The 18626-nt window shown below is 29.1% G+C and overlaps 1 protein-coding gene across 2 annotated transcripts in view; it reads right to left on the bottom strand.

Annotated features, from left to right (window-relative positions):
* The window catches only part of LOC114125817 (apoptosis-stimulating of p53 protein 1), a 94996-nt gene extending 77702 nt beyond the window's left edge, over positions 1-17294 (bottom strand). Inside the window, exons 1-2 of one of the 2 annotated variants that reach the window (XM_027989597.2) lie at positions 16373-17294; positions 4404-4472 (exon numbers count right to left, since the gene is read on the bottom strand). In XM_027989597.2, coding sequence (XP_027845398.1) covers positions 4404-4436 — 33 coding nt within the window. In that variant the 5' untranslated portion in view covers positions 4437-4472; positions 16373-17294. The remainder of the gene's footprint in view (positions 1-4403; positions 4473-16372) is intronic. The other variant, XM_027989598.2, reaches the window with a different exon arrangement.
* Positions 17295-18626: the final 1332 nt, after the last annotated feature.

The raw sequence follows: 18626 nt of genomic DNA, 5'->3' as shown, positions 1-18626 counted from the left end.
CGTTGCCGCCGCCGCCGCCGCTTCGGGTGGGGCGCGCGCGCCGCAGCATGTCGTTCAGGTGTGGAATTCCAATAATCCGGCAAGAATGCGCGGCGGTGGCGGCCGAGGGTCATCTGTGTAGAGCAAGGTTGGTTTGTGTGCGGTGCGCGCCGTGTTTATGTCGTTTGCGCGGACGTTGTTATTATTGTTGTTGTTATATATTGTGTGCCGATCGGCGGCAACGCTTATACGTCGATTTCGGCGACGACGGTTACTTTTTTTCGTTTCGGGGTGATGCGACGCCTTGCCGGTCGACCGCTCCCCCCCGGACACCTGTAAAATGATTTTACCAAATCCGTGATTCCGATCGACCGAGTGAGAGCGGTCGCGATCGCTATCGGCTGCAGCAGAGTGGCTCCTGCCGACACACGAACGCGGCGGCGTCGGTATTCTCACCCCTATCGTTGCGAGCCGAGAAACGACAACCGAAACGACGACAATCGTATCGCGCGATCACAAACCCCGAGAATATAGACATCGAACACGTTAAGTGCTCGGAAAGATAAAAACAGATAACTGCCATTTCGAATTCGATTTAACGAACCAACTCGTATACAAGACCGGCTAGAACTTTTTTTTACGTTTATCAATAAACGGGATTCGTATGTTTTATTTCACAGTCCTTTTGCGGTACTGTTTTTTAAACGTCCCGATAAACGGTGAAACGTTTGATTACTCGACCGTGTTAACTTTTTACGTCATTACAGCTAATTTAAAAGTATTATGTGGTCAAAAAGCGCAGAAAATCAATTAAACAGTTTAGCGAATAGACGAAAGAATATCAAAGTCATTACAAATTACGAACGACAGCATCATTTGTTTACATCAAAAATAGCATTTAACGATTTCTCTAATCGCTTTCATAGGTAATGATAGATTTAAATCAATAGTACTTGAATGCAAAACATTTTAATACCGAACTGTTTTAAAATCAGAAATCAAAAAACTTAAAAAAAAAAACATGTTCATTGATCATTACTATGATTTTTTTTCACAAATACAACACTTAACAATTAAATAAAAATATGATTTTAAATCTTTATATATCTCATCCGAAAGTTCAATATTAGTTCAAACTTTTTTTCAAAAATAAAATACTCATCTTTAATAAGTTAAAAAAAAAAACACTTGCCTACTCTACAAATAAATACATTCCCATTAACATGTTACACCTATAAAAATTTTATTTTTATGTAATGTATATGTTGTTTATGAGTTACTCGTGTCTGAAGAATTAAGATTAACTACAAAACTATAGGCCTTTAGGTACTAAAATAATATTATTAAATAAGCAAAATATACTTCTAGTTTAAAAAAAAATGTATTAAATGTTAAACATAAATCTTCTGGAAATGAATTTTTAGAATTGTAATAATTGTATACCCAGTGTACCCACTGTTTATTATGTATAATATATGTATCACTCATAAACATCCATAAAAACTGGTTTTTTCGTTATTCGTCATTGCAAAACTATTTCTAAATCTGAAAATAAAACTGATTTTTATTTGAAACACTAAAATGAGGTGTAAAATTTCTTTTTAACTTTTTATTAGACTTCCAAACTAAAATGAACATATAATTTATTTGTTACCCAAGGACAAGCGTTAAAATACTGACGTATTATGTATATTGTAAATAATACTAAACAGAGAACGAAGTGTTCAGTCTCAAACATTAACAAAATACGGCCTTCAAATACTCTGTGTATTTTTTTTTTGGCAAAGCATGTAGTACCTCGTCATTAAAAAATCATCGTAATGGAATTATAAAGATAAAAGTAATTACAAGTAAATTGCAACATCGAAAATTATTGTTATTGTTGTTTAATAATATATTAAAATTAATATAATGCAATTTTGAATGATATATGACTGTGAACATGTCAGTACATCTGAGAATACTCGCATATTAAACGCGCATGTTAATGAAACACCCAAATAAAAGACATTCGCTATAATTTGAGAAAAAAGCAACAAATTCTTATTTTAATATATTTTCAGTTATCTACTTTGAATGATATCAGTGTTTTAACAATATTCTTATTCTCAAACTAAAACTACACTTTACAAAACATTTAATCTACATCGGTGTAGTTTAACCATCTACGAGCCGAACAATGTATCACATACTATAAAAGTATAAATCAAGTATTATGTTTTATTTATAATATGTATATTAGATCCTAAACGAAACGATGAAGTATTAATTTTACAGTGATATGTGTTTATTTTTGTGTATCTATGAACACAATAAGTAGTCGATAAAATGCGTTGATCTTATGTAGCGTTAAAAGTATTGTTTGATAGCAAATTAAACCTAGTTTGTACTTTAAAGAGGTCAAAATTAAAAATTCTTAGTATTTTTTAAAATTACCAAATACAGTTTTTGATAAAATCGATTTTGTTTTTTCAGTATAACTCGAAAATGAATACGACGAAATACTTAACTTTTTAATGCATTTATATTCAAAATTAGAAACATCGATACACATTACACATATACTTTTAAATGAAAACTATATAGAGATTCATAATATAAATATACCTCATTAAGATGACATAATTATTAATTGGTTTAAGATCAAAGAAATGGTATGCCAAGAATTTCAATCAAAAAAAATTAATCGAATTTCCGTGAATAACAGTAAATAAGACTGGATTTCAAATATAATGCAAATATTAAATAATAGTTAATCTAATTTAACAGTTTTTTGAGAGGGGAATGCTACGTGGCTATATTTTATATCTTAGTGGTCCATGACCTAGAAAAGGTTAAGAACCCCTGATGTAACACACGTTATTATAATATTATGTACTACAATATACTATAATAAAATAATAAATAGTATTATTGATGTTGATTTTTAAATAAATAATTTCTTTAAAAAAAATCATGAAACGGATAATTTATAAAATACTCAAAAATAAATTAATTTTAAAAATGAAATTAACTAAAAGAAATATTTTGACGACATAGTTATGAAATATGAAGAATTAAACCTAATAAAAATGGAAATGCTTCCAAAACTATAACAGCTTTTATAAATAATAGTGTTTTATGTTAAGTTATGATTTGAAAATGTGAACTCGAGCGTATATATTATGCGGTTCACTCGTTAACGTTCAAAATATAAAGGAATGGAAATAACACGTCCGCAATATTATAGTAGCACACATAGAATAAAACGGTTCGCTGGTCCTTGCTCCGGTTCGCCAACTATCGGACACATGCAATGGATCGCGCAGTGTATACGTATAACCTATGTCTCTGCGCACTATATCATACTAAGATAGCTTCACATGACTAATATATTAATATCCAATATGATTTATTAAACTAATTCTTTCGTCTATTTCACATAATAAATATGTAGAACAATAACAACGTTAGAAACAGAAAGATAAAAAATATCGGATAAAAAGTTTTAAATTAATTCAGAATGTATAAGATATTTGCATAAAAACTGTAAACACGAGTAGAGTAGGTATACAACGTAAACACTGTATACATTATATTTATAAAAAGATACTATATTTACATGCATAATAAGAGTTTATTTATGACATATGCATAAGCGCCGTAATCCATACGTTGCTACTGAGACTTAGTAGTTTTAAAAACAAAAAAAATTTTTTAGAATTTTCTGCTCCTTTTATCTGCAAAATCTCTCGGGTGATAATTTTTGATAATATATTTCGACTGATTGATTATTGATAAAATAATACAAGTCCCTAACTTTAATAATATATATTATTACTATTGTATAATAATTAGTTTATTTATTTATTCAAAAACATACTAAATAAAATATTTAAAAAAATTTACCTATAGACTACATAGCTTATAAATTGAGATAGTATAAAATATATTCTCGATATATACTACACGACGTATATCAGAACTTTGTATACATAATTTATTGTCAGTATACTCACTACTCAGTATTGTCCATTACTAGTTAATCATTCATCAAATACTATTATAAGGTTAGATTGTACATAAAAAAAAATATGACAAATGGTTTAATGTTGTAATGCTTTTACTTGCATTTGCATACCTATCAAACATCAATATTAAGTAGGTACAATAATATTGTGATCCTTTGCAGTATCAAAAAATATTGGCGGGAAACGTAAACAGGTTTTCGATAAGTATAGGTTTTTTATAAATAATTCTACGTGTTACTCAAACCAGTTTTGCAATCGGCATTGTTATGAACGAGTTATTCATATTTTTAACAGAAAGTAATACAAACCAAAATGTCGTAAAGCTAATCTAATGAAAATACCGTAGAAATCGAATACAATCGATCTGTTAAAATGTATGTCTATTTAAAGTTATAAATTATTTATGTTACTTACCGGGTCGCCGAAAAAGCCTGTAGATTCCTTCATTCCATTAGGCCTCTGAATGTCGTCTCTTCATGATTTCTGTAATAATATAAATGAAATCATTATAGAATAGATGTACCGTATTATTTTTACTGCTCATAAACTAAATTTACTCAATAACTTATAAGTAGAGGTACTTTAATTTTTTATTCTCAGACAATATATTTCATTTTGATAAACTATACTAATACGCCCAAAAACTGAACAAAAGCCAAGTTGGCTAAACGCCCATTTATTTTTGTTTAATAATGGTTGACTATAAAGTGGAGAAAATATAAATTCCAATTTACGTATTAAATTTGATATTCAACGATGGATATCCATCGAATGCGCAGTACTATTATGATACTAACCATTGATACATAGCAATTAATAGCCACTAAAGTGTTACCTAATTACAACTATCAGAATCATAATAAGTCAATTATATACCTATTACATGTGTATCGACGTTGTTATACATTTTGTATGTACCTAATGTTAAATCAAATCTATGAAACGTTATCAAAATTTACATTACACATTCATTGTGATTTGTAAACATAGGTATAATTCTTCGTCAAAATTTGTAATACGTATCATTGTTATACCCTACGCATTTTATTACAAAACCATATTTTTGTTTATCGTTCTACAAGACTCCTCCTCAACAGTGGTATATTAAGAAATGTATTATACCAGATTTATGTATAAGGGTACATCCATAGGTATATAAAAATCATAACAACTAGTCAAAACCTGAGGGTCTTGAGCGAATAATATATTACAACTTACACTCGAGACATGAGGGGAGTCCAGACTCACTGGACCTCCCCACCAGTAAAACCGCCATTCTTTCGTTCAATAGATAATATCCGTTAGAAATCAATTGATTTTCTATATCACATTAATTCTTTACGTGATCAATATTTACGTAAGAAAATAGTAAATACTTAAAACCTACCTCTAAATGATGAATTATATAAACACTATAAATTAATAATGTACAGTTAATTGGTCAAATAATCCAATATACAAAAAATAAAAGTCCACAGTATTACTATAAACTATTTAAAACAAATCAATTAAATGTAGTAGACATTACATATTATTTGAGAATAATTCTTTACAACTTGAATAGGTCAGTTTTGTAGAAAGAAATGCAGTACACGACTGGAAACGGTAAACTACAACACAAACACGGTACAGAAAGTGGGTGTTTGGCTCTCATCTCATTTCACTCATCTCGGAGAAAGGCAACTACATGTTTTAAATTTAATGATTAAAACTAATAATTGACTAAAATATTTACAATTTACAATTTTACATATACTAGATAAATATCTATTTGCTTTAACATTTTTATTAACCTATAAATATTAAATAATATTATTAAAGTTTACCTATTAAACAAATCATTTATATTTTTAAATTATTTATTTAAAAACTCAATCTAATAAAATATTTGTATAAAGTGTTCCATTATTTCTATTACCTATATTTTAAACCTAAAAAAAATTAATTTATAGATATATTTTGAAAAAAAAAATCATTAATCACTCAATTGATACAATATACATGTAACTACGAACTAACTTGTATATTGTTTGAAAAATAACACTATGCACTGTTATTAAGCCTTCGATTGTTTGGTTTATCTAACTTAAACATAGTTTAAAAGAAACATACTTGTAATTAATAAAACGCAAAATTAAATAGTATTTTAAATTACTATCTATACCAACCCTCTTTAAGCACAACACAATTTTCAATCAAAAATCACGGATTTAAAATATGAATAAAAATATATAAATATCCCAGTCAATATCTACTTATACTACCAATACCTTGATATTTTGCCAAAAGTTTTTTTCTTCCAACAATTTCAATAAATATCACAAAAAAGGAGAGTTATAACTAGATATACGTAATTATACAAATATTTTTTTTCTGTAATTTGTATAATTTCTAAGTAAATACATAATATTTATACAGAATGTTGCAATTGGGTACTATTATAAATCATCATAATAATTAAGATTATAGAGTTTTTTGTAATAATATCTAAGGAAATACATAAATAAAACTCAAATATTTTAATAAACTATTTGTGTATAATGTATATTCATAATACATTAAATTAATAGTGAACTTTTAAGTTATAAAAAAATGATAATATTTAATGTCTAGGTAGGTTATTTTTACAAAAATAATCATGGTTATAAATATTAAAAAACCGATACAAGTCGGTCTGCTGTATTGTAAGTGTTCAGTATAGTCCAATTTTTTTAAATTCCTTAGAATTTTTTTAATTTTGACCCTCAAAATTTTAATTAATTCCAAATACCTACAAGCAACCATTCTCAGCTCCAAAAGTTGATAAATTAACTGATATGATAGGCATTAAAATTAAAAAATAAATAATAACACGTATTATTATTGTAATACCAATCACTCCTATCAGGATCAAAACCAACTACTATTAATGAGTTATTTTTTTGTATGTCCAACAAGTTACATGTATCTATTACACAAACTCAACAGTTATTTTGGAAGAATTCCATATAGCTTTGGCACATTATGACTTAATAAAAATCTAAACAATACAATCAGTGAATCCTCGTTTGTTCTTAGCATACTATAATTTAAATACCACAATAATTAATGACAAATATTAACAAAAATAGGTTTAAAATGTTGACTACATTAAGTATCATGTTATAAAAATACCTATATACTAATATGAAACGTGTCTAAACTTTACTTCTAAATCCGTGTTATTAACTTTCAAACTGATACAAAAATACGACAAAATATTTTTTAATACGTAAGATATTATATGCATAAAAAATATATAATCAATAAATTCAATAATTTTAAGTTAGGAGTTAATTACGAAATATTAAACAACAACATTAAATAAATTTATTGATGTTTTCAACATAATTGATTTAACAATTGCAAACAATACGCATTTTATAAGCATTAAATAATTAAAATAATTAGTAGATAAAAATAATATATACAATTATTGTATTATTTATTCATATTATTTTTTATACGAAAAATAATAAAAATAGATTAGAAGTAATTATTATAGTCTAATAGCAATCAAACTATAATTTTATTAAACATTAAACGATCGAAACAATTGAAAAGCATTAATCTCTCTATATTTCTCTGGTAAAACATTATATATATATAAATTATATTATTTTTATATTATTATTAATTGTATTATATAATATAATATATATTATATACCAACAAAAACCTAATAACCTAATTAACCTTATCTCTGATCAATAAAAATTCTATTTTTTTTTTTTTTTTTTTGCAAAAAAATAATAAGTATACCATCCTAAAATACAACCAACTTACTAAGTACTTACCTACTAATAAACCACAAACTATAAAACAACAATTACATGCATCATTAACTACGCGTCCACGTAAATATTAACTATGTATAACATATAATTTCTCGTTATATGGGATGGAAATGAACCCCGTGTACTCAGCAGGGTTGTACTTATAAATATATAGGTAATATTCTACGAAGAAAATATTATGAGAGATATTATAACATAATATTATGCAACTAAGTATTCAACTAAATTATTATTATTTTATATAAATGGGCAAAGGAAAATGAACCAGAAAAAAATAAAACCAACACATTGACACACCACGCTATAAGGGTTAAAAATATGCATAAAAACCCACTGCTGTCACGGGGTTTTAGAATTTTGGGTAGGGTGTGTAAGTACTGCAGAAGTGCACGTCATGGTGGCGTTAATCGTTACAATATATACCCACACGCGGGCGCGCCCGTGATTTATTGCTGAACGCTATTTCCCGGACGTTTGTCGTCATTTCCATTCGACCACGTATGTGTGTGTGTGTGTGTGTGTGTGTATGTATGAGAGAAAGAGAGAAAGAGTGAGTGAGCCGGATGTACGGTGGTGTTTCCATTAGTTCCATTGTTTACGACGTGTTATTGGATCTTAATGGTACGTATAGGTATATAATGTATAACGAACTTGCTTCCGAAGGGTTGGCTATATAATATATAAAAGGACTTTTAAATGTTTATAGTATATTGTTTATTTTATCCACAGGTTACAATCAAAAAATAAAATAGATATGGCATATGTATAAAATATAAATTGATTTTAGTTTTTAAACTAAACTAGGTATGTTTAATATATTAGTTTTACCTACAATGTATTTTTTATTTTCGGAAAATAGAAAAGTACTCTGATATGGTAGTAATATGATCCTGAAATTATATTTGATATAGGAAAAATAAATTCATTGCGAACAATTTAAAGAAAGCATAAATGGACTCTTACGTAGATTTATAATTACATAATATTAGGAATATTATATTTTACAAAATACGATATAAAATGGACCACAGTGTATTCCTATTTACTTATATACCTACAACTAAGTGATTACAATTTACAAGACTGGAAAACTGATCAAACGATGGACTCCTAGCTAGTCCCCAATAATAGTGTATTATATTGTATACCTAATGTATATGTTAGGTTAGAATAAATTAGTTACTATAATACTGCTGAGTTATATACCTATTATGTATATACTATAAATGAAGTATTATTAAATCAATAAAGTTAAGTACCTTTAGCATATTTATAACTCACGCTTATACTCGTAATTTAAACTGTTTACAAATTGAATAACTTAATATTCTTCTACAAACATTAAGTTGTTTCATTTTATTCGTAGATATGGCAACTTATATAGCTACTTGAGATAGATATATGATATAAACATATAATGTGCAACAATCAAAATATGTTTTAACTCTACAAATAAAAATAAACAGTACAACTCTTACAGCTTTCACAATAGAAAGATTATTATAATATTATCCCATCAAATATTATTTGAATTACATTCAATGCAGTATATGGTATAAAATTAAATAATAATACTAAACTGATTCAAGGTATTATTTAAATTATTTGTTTTTCAATTCAAATACTACAAATAACCTATTTAATAAAAATTAAATAATTCAATATTGCTTAATTTTAACTTTAAATGTACTGAAACTAAAAATATGACAAATAAATAATAATAACCATTATAAATATATCACGTAAATAGATATTAGATATATTTTTATTTAAACTCAAAAATTATTAAAATGTATGTATTCTTTAAATTTAATATTTTAATATACTATACATTATTTTCAAAATAATACATTTTACCTCAGTAAATTCCCCTTAAGTATCTAATAAAATTTGGGTCTTATTTAGTATTGTATAGTGAATCTATTGAATACTATACATTCCTTTTAAAACCCTTTATATTATATTATGTTGGGCTGGGTTTTTATACGCATATCCTTTTAAAAATCACTGAATTGCTCCTATAAAAATAGAGGCCAATTGCATGTTATAAACAAGCAAATAGCCTAACATTATTTTCAGTCTGTTCATACACGGCCATGAAATTCACTTTGAAATTCTAAGCACTTTATACTAAGAGGGCGTCGTACTTGCGTGTATTATCTCCGTCTTACTAACGCAGCCATATCAAAATATACGTCTAGCAGTTCCAATTTTGTGTTGTTAGCTTAAGTGTTAACGTAAATTGGCCTATTATCAAACTCAAAGCTGACGACACACAAAACTAAAACTGCTGGACATACATTTTAGTATATTAAGCGTTAATAAGACAGAAATATCATATGCAGGTAGCATGGTGTACTCTTAGTTAAAATTTATTTTAAAAATAACGTTATTATCAACCGAAAAATCCTCTTCATACAATTATTATAGATATATCATGGATGTATGCAACAGTAAACAGCTTAAAAATTGATACCTATATAAATTCTTCCAATAAAATTAATCTCATAATGTGAAATTTAGCCAAATTTTCAATAATGTGAGCTATGTAATTAATATATAAGCTATAAAACCTTTCCATTTTGTTACACTAAGTTTAATTCATTTGTATTATATGATCTTCTAAATATAAAACTTCATTCACAAATTGCTATGTGCATTGAAATTAATAAACTTAACAAAATGCTTAACTTAATTAAGTAGGTACATTATGTTGCATAATATTTATAAAAAAGAATTAACATTTAATAGACATACACAATATGAACTGAAGAATTTATCATTTATTAAAAATATAACTATTAATAATAATAAGGTAAAATAATCATCTAGACTCTAAACCTAGAGAAACAGCATTCATTAAGTACCCAACACAAAAAAAAACTATTAAAAAAATATGAAACAAACCCAGAGTAACGAGACTTACACATAATACGTACTCTATTATCCTAGTCGTGAATGCTAAGGTAAAATCGACAACAATAATAACTGATATTTAGTAATCTACGACAAAAGACCACGCGGACTAAGAATCGGTCTATTGGCCGACCGGTACCAAAGCTGTGCAGACAATACGACTGCCAATGGATTGCGCGCCAAGGTCGACCAGTCGAGAATGTCAATTCCACACGGGCGAACGGCGGTGAAGGTGACTTCTCTCTACCGCCATCGAGTACGATTAAAAATTCACATCAAACCCCTTCTACGGATTTACTTCTTAACCCATCGACAACGAAAAAGTACACACACACACATAGATATCACTTTATATATTTATATATAGTTTGGCCTCCGGGTAGACTCAAATAAACACGCGACCATCTATATTGGTGCCGTTTGCCCGTTCATTACAATACATATATACTCATTTTTTTTATTCTGCGGGATTCATTGTGATCGTACTTCGTATGACACACAATTATTTTGTAATTTGTTTTTTTTTTTACCGCAAAGAAACCCGACACTGACACGAGTCGACCCAACTCATATTATGTGCTGTTTAAGCGTACCGCCCACGCTAAACGCACTACTTAATATATATATTATTCATTAATCATTATTCATTACCATACGTCAATAAAGTTCAATACACGACATTTAATAAATATAAATTGTTTTGTTTTTACTCTTATAAACAATTGTAACCATGTGATAAAATTGTATTAACTGCAATACTGCTGTTCAGTATAAAATTAATTTAAATAATTCATAACCAAGTATAGATCTGAATGTTGTTATCTAAGAAATCAAATAAACAAATGTATAATAAAGTTATTTAACTTCTGTGGGTGTGAAAAGTGAATGTATATTCAAGAATGGGGATTGACTGTTATCATGATTACAATACATATATCCATGTACGGGTAAGTAAAAACATTGTTTACCATCTCACACATCTAATCTTTTATTCAACCTTGAGTACACTTCTCTCTAATACCAAATTATTTTAATTAACATCAAATCTGAGTATCAATCAACACAAGCTCCCAATATATAATATACAAACGGAACATACATTTTTTCACAGACATTTTAAAACAAACTAAAATTCTCTTAAAACAATAAAATAATAAATTTAACTTTTAATTAAAAATGCTCAACCAAAACAAAACGTACATCTATTGTCTATAGTACCTACTGTATGCGTATTATACTACACATGCCTTTACCTACATTATTCACATAAGCAAGTTTTATTCACCAACATTGTTCGAAAAGTTGAAAGCTTTTATTAAATAAGCGACTATACTTATGAAGTAAACTACTAAAATTTCCATGGAATTGTTTTCAAAAGCTGATTAGATATTGAAACCCGAGAGGATATTATTCCCTCTTCATTTTTTTTGATAAAACCAAAAAACAATAAACAGTACATCCGAAGTTGACAATATACCTAAATCTCTCAAAGCCAAGTGAAGTTTGAAATCAAATATTAATTTTTAAATATTTTATTTATCTCTGCAAGAACTAATAGAAGTCGATTGTTGTCGAAATAATACTTATAGTTATACATGTATACAATAGTTTTTATAATTCATTATTTTAAGTCACAGTGTCTTTATAAAACCGGAAATTAAAATAAATTATATATTATATATGATAGCTTAGCGATACGGAATTATGTCAATAGTGCAATTCAAAAACATGGCCAAAGTTTAGGAAGTATTATCTTACAACAACAATACATTTTATGGAAATATATATTTACATAATATGTCGTACATGAAAATCAGAATATTACCTATAATCTATTACTATCTATACAATTGTGAGGTAGGTAGAATTTAAGTTGTAGCCTTATATTAAGCATTCAAAGTTCTTCGATAATTAAAGCAAAACTATACTAGGTATATCACAATAAACAAATTAATATTTAAGATTCATAAATTGACAATTTTTTTTTTTTTAATTAGGAAGTAACAGTTGCTCTACTGTAGGTATAATAGATTTTAAAGCGTAAATGAAGAGCTTAAAATGTATGTATTAAATTGAATTTTATATTATTATATTTAAACAATTTTGAATCAGCCAATATTTCTAATAATATTAATATTGATAATAATTATTTATTTTTCTATAAGTAATACAATAAATAGGTATATTATATTATATTATGTTATTCGGTGTTATTCAATTCAAGTCAACAACGTAGAACGGTGTGATAGGATTGTGGTATAACTAGTCAAATAGCTTATACTTATCTACAAAAAAAAATGCAGGGAAAATTATTATGCATAATTACATTAGTTTCTAGTATCTACCCTGGATTAATATGTTTTAAATTACGACATAGAAAAATTAATAACTAAAATCGCTATTTTTAATTAAATGCCCAATTTGTCAACACTTTAATATAAATTTCTAAAAATAAAAAATGTTCTCTTGTATTTTCAATATTTTTAGAACTACGTTTTGAATTAGCTTTTTGTTATTGAAAATAAATCGATAAAAAAACTAAAATAGAGTAAAATTTAAAATGCTCTTATAAAAAGCACAAAAAATAATTAAATATATCATTTCTAAAAAATGTTTATAAGAATATTTACTGAAGATTTCAAATAGGTATAAATAACAAGATAACAAAATCGAATTTAAACATTGCGTATTAATATTATTTGCAGTTTGCGAATTATTTTGAAAACTACAGAAAATTTTCAAATTTTAATTCTCCAAACTCGAAAATATTAACTGGCAACTAAATATTATAAATCCCATTTACTATTAAACACCAACTGTAAAATTAAAGATTGGAGCACCAAAATTACAGCTCCAAAACATGATGACAGTCACAAAATATTGTTTTTAAAAACACACTCGCATTATTATAAAACATCTAATATTAGAATATTTAGTTAAAATACAACTAACACAATATTTACTTATTTATAAAAACACGAGAAAATTTATTATTATTTGTCACGCTAAATATTTGTCAAAATGAGGTCAGTTTAGGTAATAACATAGCCAAAATCAACGGATATATTATTGTAACTACTAATAGTTATATCTTATAAAATTATATAACAATACTAATTTATACTAATACGTTACCGATATAATTGATGTATCTACCTCCAATATTCCTAACTTCTACGAATAACTATACTGTGTATGTTTATAGAATTTGTTCGTATAACAACTTCATACGAAGTTTTGATCAAAATATTTTTCAAATAACAATTGGAAATCAAATACAATCAAATTCGAGCTCAAATTATATAGCATGGTGTTTTTTCTACTATAGTATAAACATATTTCAAAAAGTTTAGAAGAAGTACGACAGGTAAGTTACTTGGGAAAAAATATAATGAATAACATAAATCAGAATTAAAAATTAACATAATGATTCTTAGTGTCTAGGGACAGACATTTTATTCAGTTTACCTCGGGGGTTGTAATGTGCTATTAGAAAATTTTCAACAAAGTCAAGATTATGTAAATATAATTAAATAAAACCATTTTATTTAAAAAAGAAGAATAGTTTCTAACAATAAGATTAAGTTGAGCTATATACGTAAAAGTCATTTTTTATCCATTCTCTTTATACCTACTAAAATATATTTTGTCCTGAAAATGGATATCCTGAGGCATGTTTTTTTTTTTATTTCAACTTTACTAATTGAAAATGATAAATATGTCAATTACCTACATTCAAAGTTTAATTTTTTAAATATACCTAAACAGTATGAGTTGAAAATTACGAATTACTATCTATATTCCTATAGTAGAGAAACCATTCCTCATACAACAAAGTATCATAATATATACTCGATTAAAAATAATCAAACCATTAGATACCTATATAATAATATAATATTTTATATTTGATTGTAAATAACGTATGTGAACATGCTTAAATTGAAGTAAAATATTGTTTATTTTCAAAACATTCATAAAACTTTTTATAAAAACTAGGACGCAAGAGTACTAATATATAAAGGAAGTGAAATCTAAGACGTATAAATGTATAGGTAATTTAATTTCTCCGAGTAATCTTAGACTTTTAGAGTATAATTTTATACAATGCCTCAGTAATAAATAATTGTACAATACATATATAAATTATTAAATCTCGTTTTAAGTTTAATTTAATTAAATTAAATGACTATTATTCAACTACTATTTTTTCATGAACGAAAATCTTTATTTCTAAATCAAATAATACAGATATTATTTATATTATTGAAAAATAATTGGCAAAAATTAAAATTGTTATTACGTTTTCTAATGTAGTTAAGACATACATTTATAAAAAACTTTTGTTTTCTAGACTACATTGAATATTTGGACTGTTTTAAAATTCAAGTAACTATCTACGTAGTATAATACGATTGTTTTAAAATCAATTACATGTATCTAAAAAAGTTAGCAGGTTTGAACATTTTGATGGTCATGTACGAGTTTCGGTAAATACATTTTCAAACTATATTCAAAATTGATATAAGCTATTTTAATTTATAAGTACAGAATTTAACTTCTTTTTAAACTGATCAAAAACTTGTGTTAAAAATATAACTACAGCTATTAGTTTAGTGTTAAGTAGATTCAATTCAAAATAAAATTTCTTAAGATAAATAAAAACCTTTTTGCCAAAATTTACTCCAGTGGTTTTATTTAGAGTATCGTTAATGCAAAACACTATAAAACTATATAATGAACAAAATAAAATACCTATACCAAATTCTATATGAGGTGCAATGATGTAATCGAGGGTATAAAGGGTTTTAGTCCCTTCCTGCCGAAATGTTTTTAATTTTTTTTTTTAATTTAATTTTATCTGATATACATAACTACGTAATGTTAACCCTCACCCCCACACAAAAAATAAGTCCTAGTTGCGCCACTAAAGGTATGTATAGTACACAGTACGAGTCAATTTAACAATTTTATAATTACCACTTAACGTGTATATTAGCATATAGATATACTTCGCAAGGAGACTTAAACAGTTAATAAAACGTCTGCCGAAACACCTTAATAAGTACCAACTATAACATATTATTTCCCGTTTGTTATTTGTTTTACCTTGAAAAATGCAATAAAAAACACCATAATTTTATTCAATTGAAATGATAATATGATTTTCATAATATTAAATTGAATACATTATTATTTTAAATCGTAAGGACTTAATGTTAGGCTAGGTTAGGTTTCCGAGAGAAAACCAAAATATGTATACCTTTACTACTTCCTACCTGTTTAATATTTGTAAACATCAACTTTCCACCTAAGTATATCTCTTGACATATCACGGTAAGATCCTATTTCTCAACGTTCCTATATGAGGAATCGTATAAATGACATTAATAGGTATGAAATATCAGTGGCCTCGAAACGTAGATACGTCTCACTATAATACCTATATAATAACACAGATAAACATTTCAAAAAGTTATGCGATCTTTATACGATAAGAGATAACAAAACGTGTGAAATCTAATATCAGGTACCTGCAGACTATAGTGACTACTAACAAGATAAATAGAAAACCGCGGTACAAAGAATATGTTTAATGATTTTATACTGTAAATCTATAAAATAGGTTAGATGATAATGTATAGGACCTACATATGAAATAGTCGACCGGGGCCGTCCTCCACGTGATAGAGACATCACAGCTGACTCCCGCGACGGGCAGTTGGTCGTCGATAAGGCCTAACCACCCCGGTACCATTTTGTCAGTTCAGAAGAATGCAAACATAAAATTCGTGTACACTGACCGTTTTGCAGACCGGTACACGCAGCGTAGAATGTCTCTCTCCGTAAAAAGGAGAAACTTCTTTGCTGACGCGCGATGTCCCACTTGTCGGTTATTGACACCGGCGCGGAGCGCGTGATACTTATTATTATTATTAATAATAACAATATTTAACGTGCTCGGATCACTCGGGCCACGGACGGCATTCGATCGATATCAACAAACAGAACAAAATTTAAAATAATGAGAACGAACCAAAGACCGAAAACACCGAACGACCGAAAATTTCACCGCAACCGAGCGCGCTGCCGCCGGTCGAAATGAAAGAAAACCGAACGCGCGAAACTCGAAATCTCGAACGCCGCGGCGACGGATGGAGGCACCAAAAACGACGGGTATTTTTCAAAAATTTCGCACTGGCACGACGACACGGCAAACCTCGCACACACGCGCACAATAACAATAAAACATATACAATCGACGTATATCACACACACACACACACACACACTCACGCAGGCGCGCACGACCGAGCCACTGCACAAACACAAGCGCACACGCACACGCAAAAACAAAACCTTGCCGGGGTAGGGGCGCGCACGACAAAAAATTTTTTATCTATTTTATTTTTCGATATTTTTATTTTTATTTTTTTTTTTTTTTATTCCTATTCCCCTCTGCCTCGTCGGAACGGAATATTTTTACAAATCGACAATAACGAGACGGACCGCACAGGTATACCTGTTCGGGGGATGCCACGTTACCAAACTGAATTGCTGAACGCGCGCGCGCGGCGGGTCCGTGGTCTGAACGGTGCGGTGCACGCACGCGAACGCGCCGACACACAGGTAGTACGGGTGGCGAGAGGACGACGTCGACGACGGAGAGCCGTACCTTATTTCGGTGGTAGGAGGACGAGACCTCCTCCACCTCCTCCTCCGGACCTCACAGTCGAGCCCCCCTCCACCTGCACGCCCGTCCGGCAGAACGGTCGCGCCGGCGAACGCGTTCCGGTCAGAAACATCGCACGGTGCGGCAACGTCGCTCAACCGGTTCGGCCCGCGTTTTCTATATGACCGCGAGCGCCGCCGCCGCCGCCCCCACCGACGCCGGTCGCGCGGGCCGCGGCAATCTTCTACCGGCGCGCGAGAAGCGCTCACGGATTGCGCACGCACCTCTCTCGCCGCCGTCACTCGTCGACTTATCTGTACCTATATTATTATTATTATTATTATACGCATTTATCTATGCCGCCGCCGTTGTAGGTCACCTCGATCGTCTGCGCCGGCCGATAATACTATTCGACTACGATATTATTATTATTGTATACGTGTCGCGATAACGATAATTCAATAGTTTACATGCATTATGCACTTTTACTACTCCTCTGCAGTGACGTAGGTCGTAGGTCGTAGAGACCGCATTACCTCTGACATGGCTGCAGTTTTTTTCAAATCCGTCGAGGTGGCCAATTTGTTTGTTCTTTAGGTATTTAATTATTTGCTAATATTTTTTTTAACAATTCGAATTATCGAAATAATTGAATACCTAATACCTAAACAAAATTTACGATTTTAATATACCTACAAAGTGTGGGTGTTCTTGCATACTTGCATTCACGCCGCTACAAGTCACTCACATAATACAGGAATATAACCCAATAGCCACATTTCTTATTTACATAATCAGGTATTCTTGTGTTAATCATTTTATTCATTGATACGTGTTAGTAAGAAAAATTAATTTGTTTATTGTATTGTGGTTATTCGTCTTTTGTGAAAAGAACGGTGTGAGGCAACATTTTTGTTTCCCTGTTCTTTTAAATCTTTAATACGTACACCGCTGCAGCACTGTCATTTAGTAGTACCTGTACAATATACATGCGGACTTATATGAATATTATATTACCTTTTGTTATGATACAAAATAACGCATAGTATAACATTCAGTATTTTTTACGTTTTTTTTTTTATTATTATATTTTAGAGGGAGGCGAATTGTTATTTTTCGTGTCAGGGGAACCAGTACGTCTGTAGCGTGGCGGCCGCCATCACCGAGGTCAAGATCGAATGGCGGTAGGCGGCGGCGTTTCCCTCCAAAACAATAATTATTAATTAAACTGTC

This window comes from Aphis gossypii, chromosome 2, assembly GCF_020184175.1.
Source record: "Aphis gossypii isolate Hap1 chromosome 2, ASM2018417v2, whole genome shotgun sequence".
Taxonomy (NCBI): domain Eukaryota; kingdom Metazoa; phylum Arthropoda; class Insecta; order Hemiptera; family Aphididae; genus Aphis; species Aphis gossypii.
The sequence above is the reverse complement of the archived record's forward strand: the minus strand, read 5'-3'. Positions and strand labels throughout refer to the sequence as shown.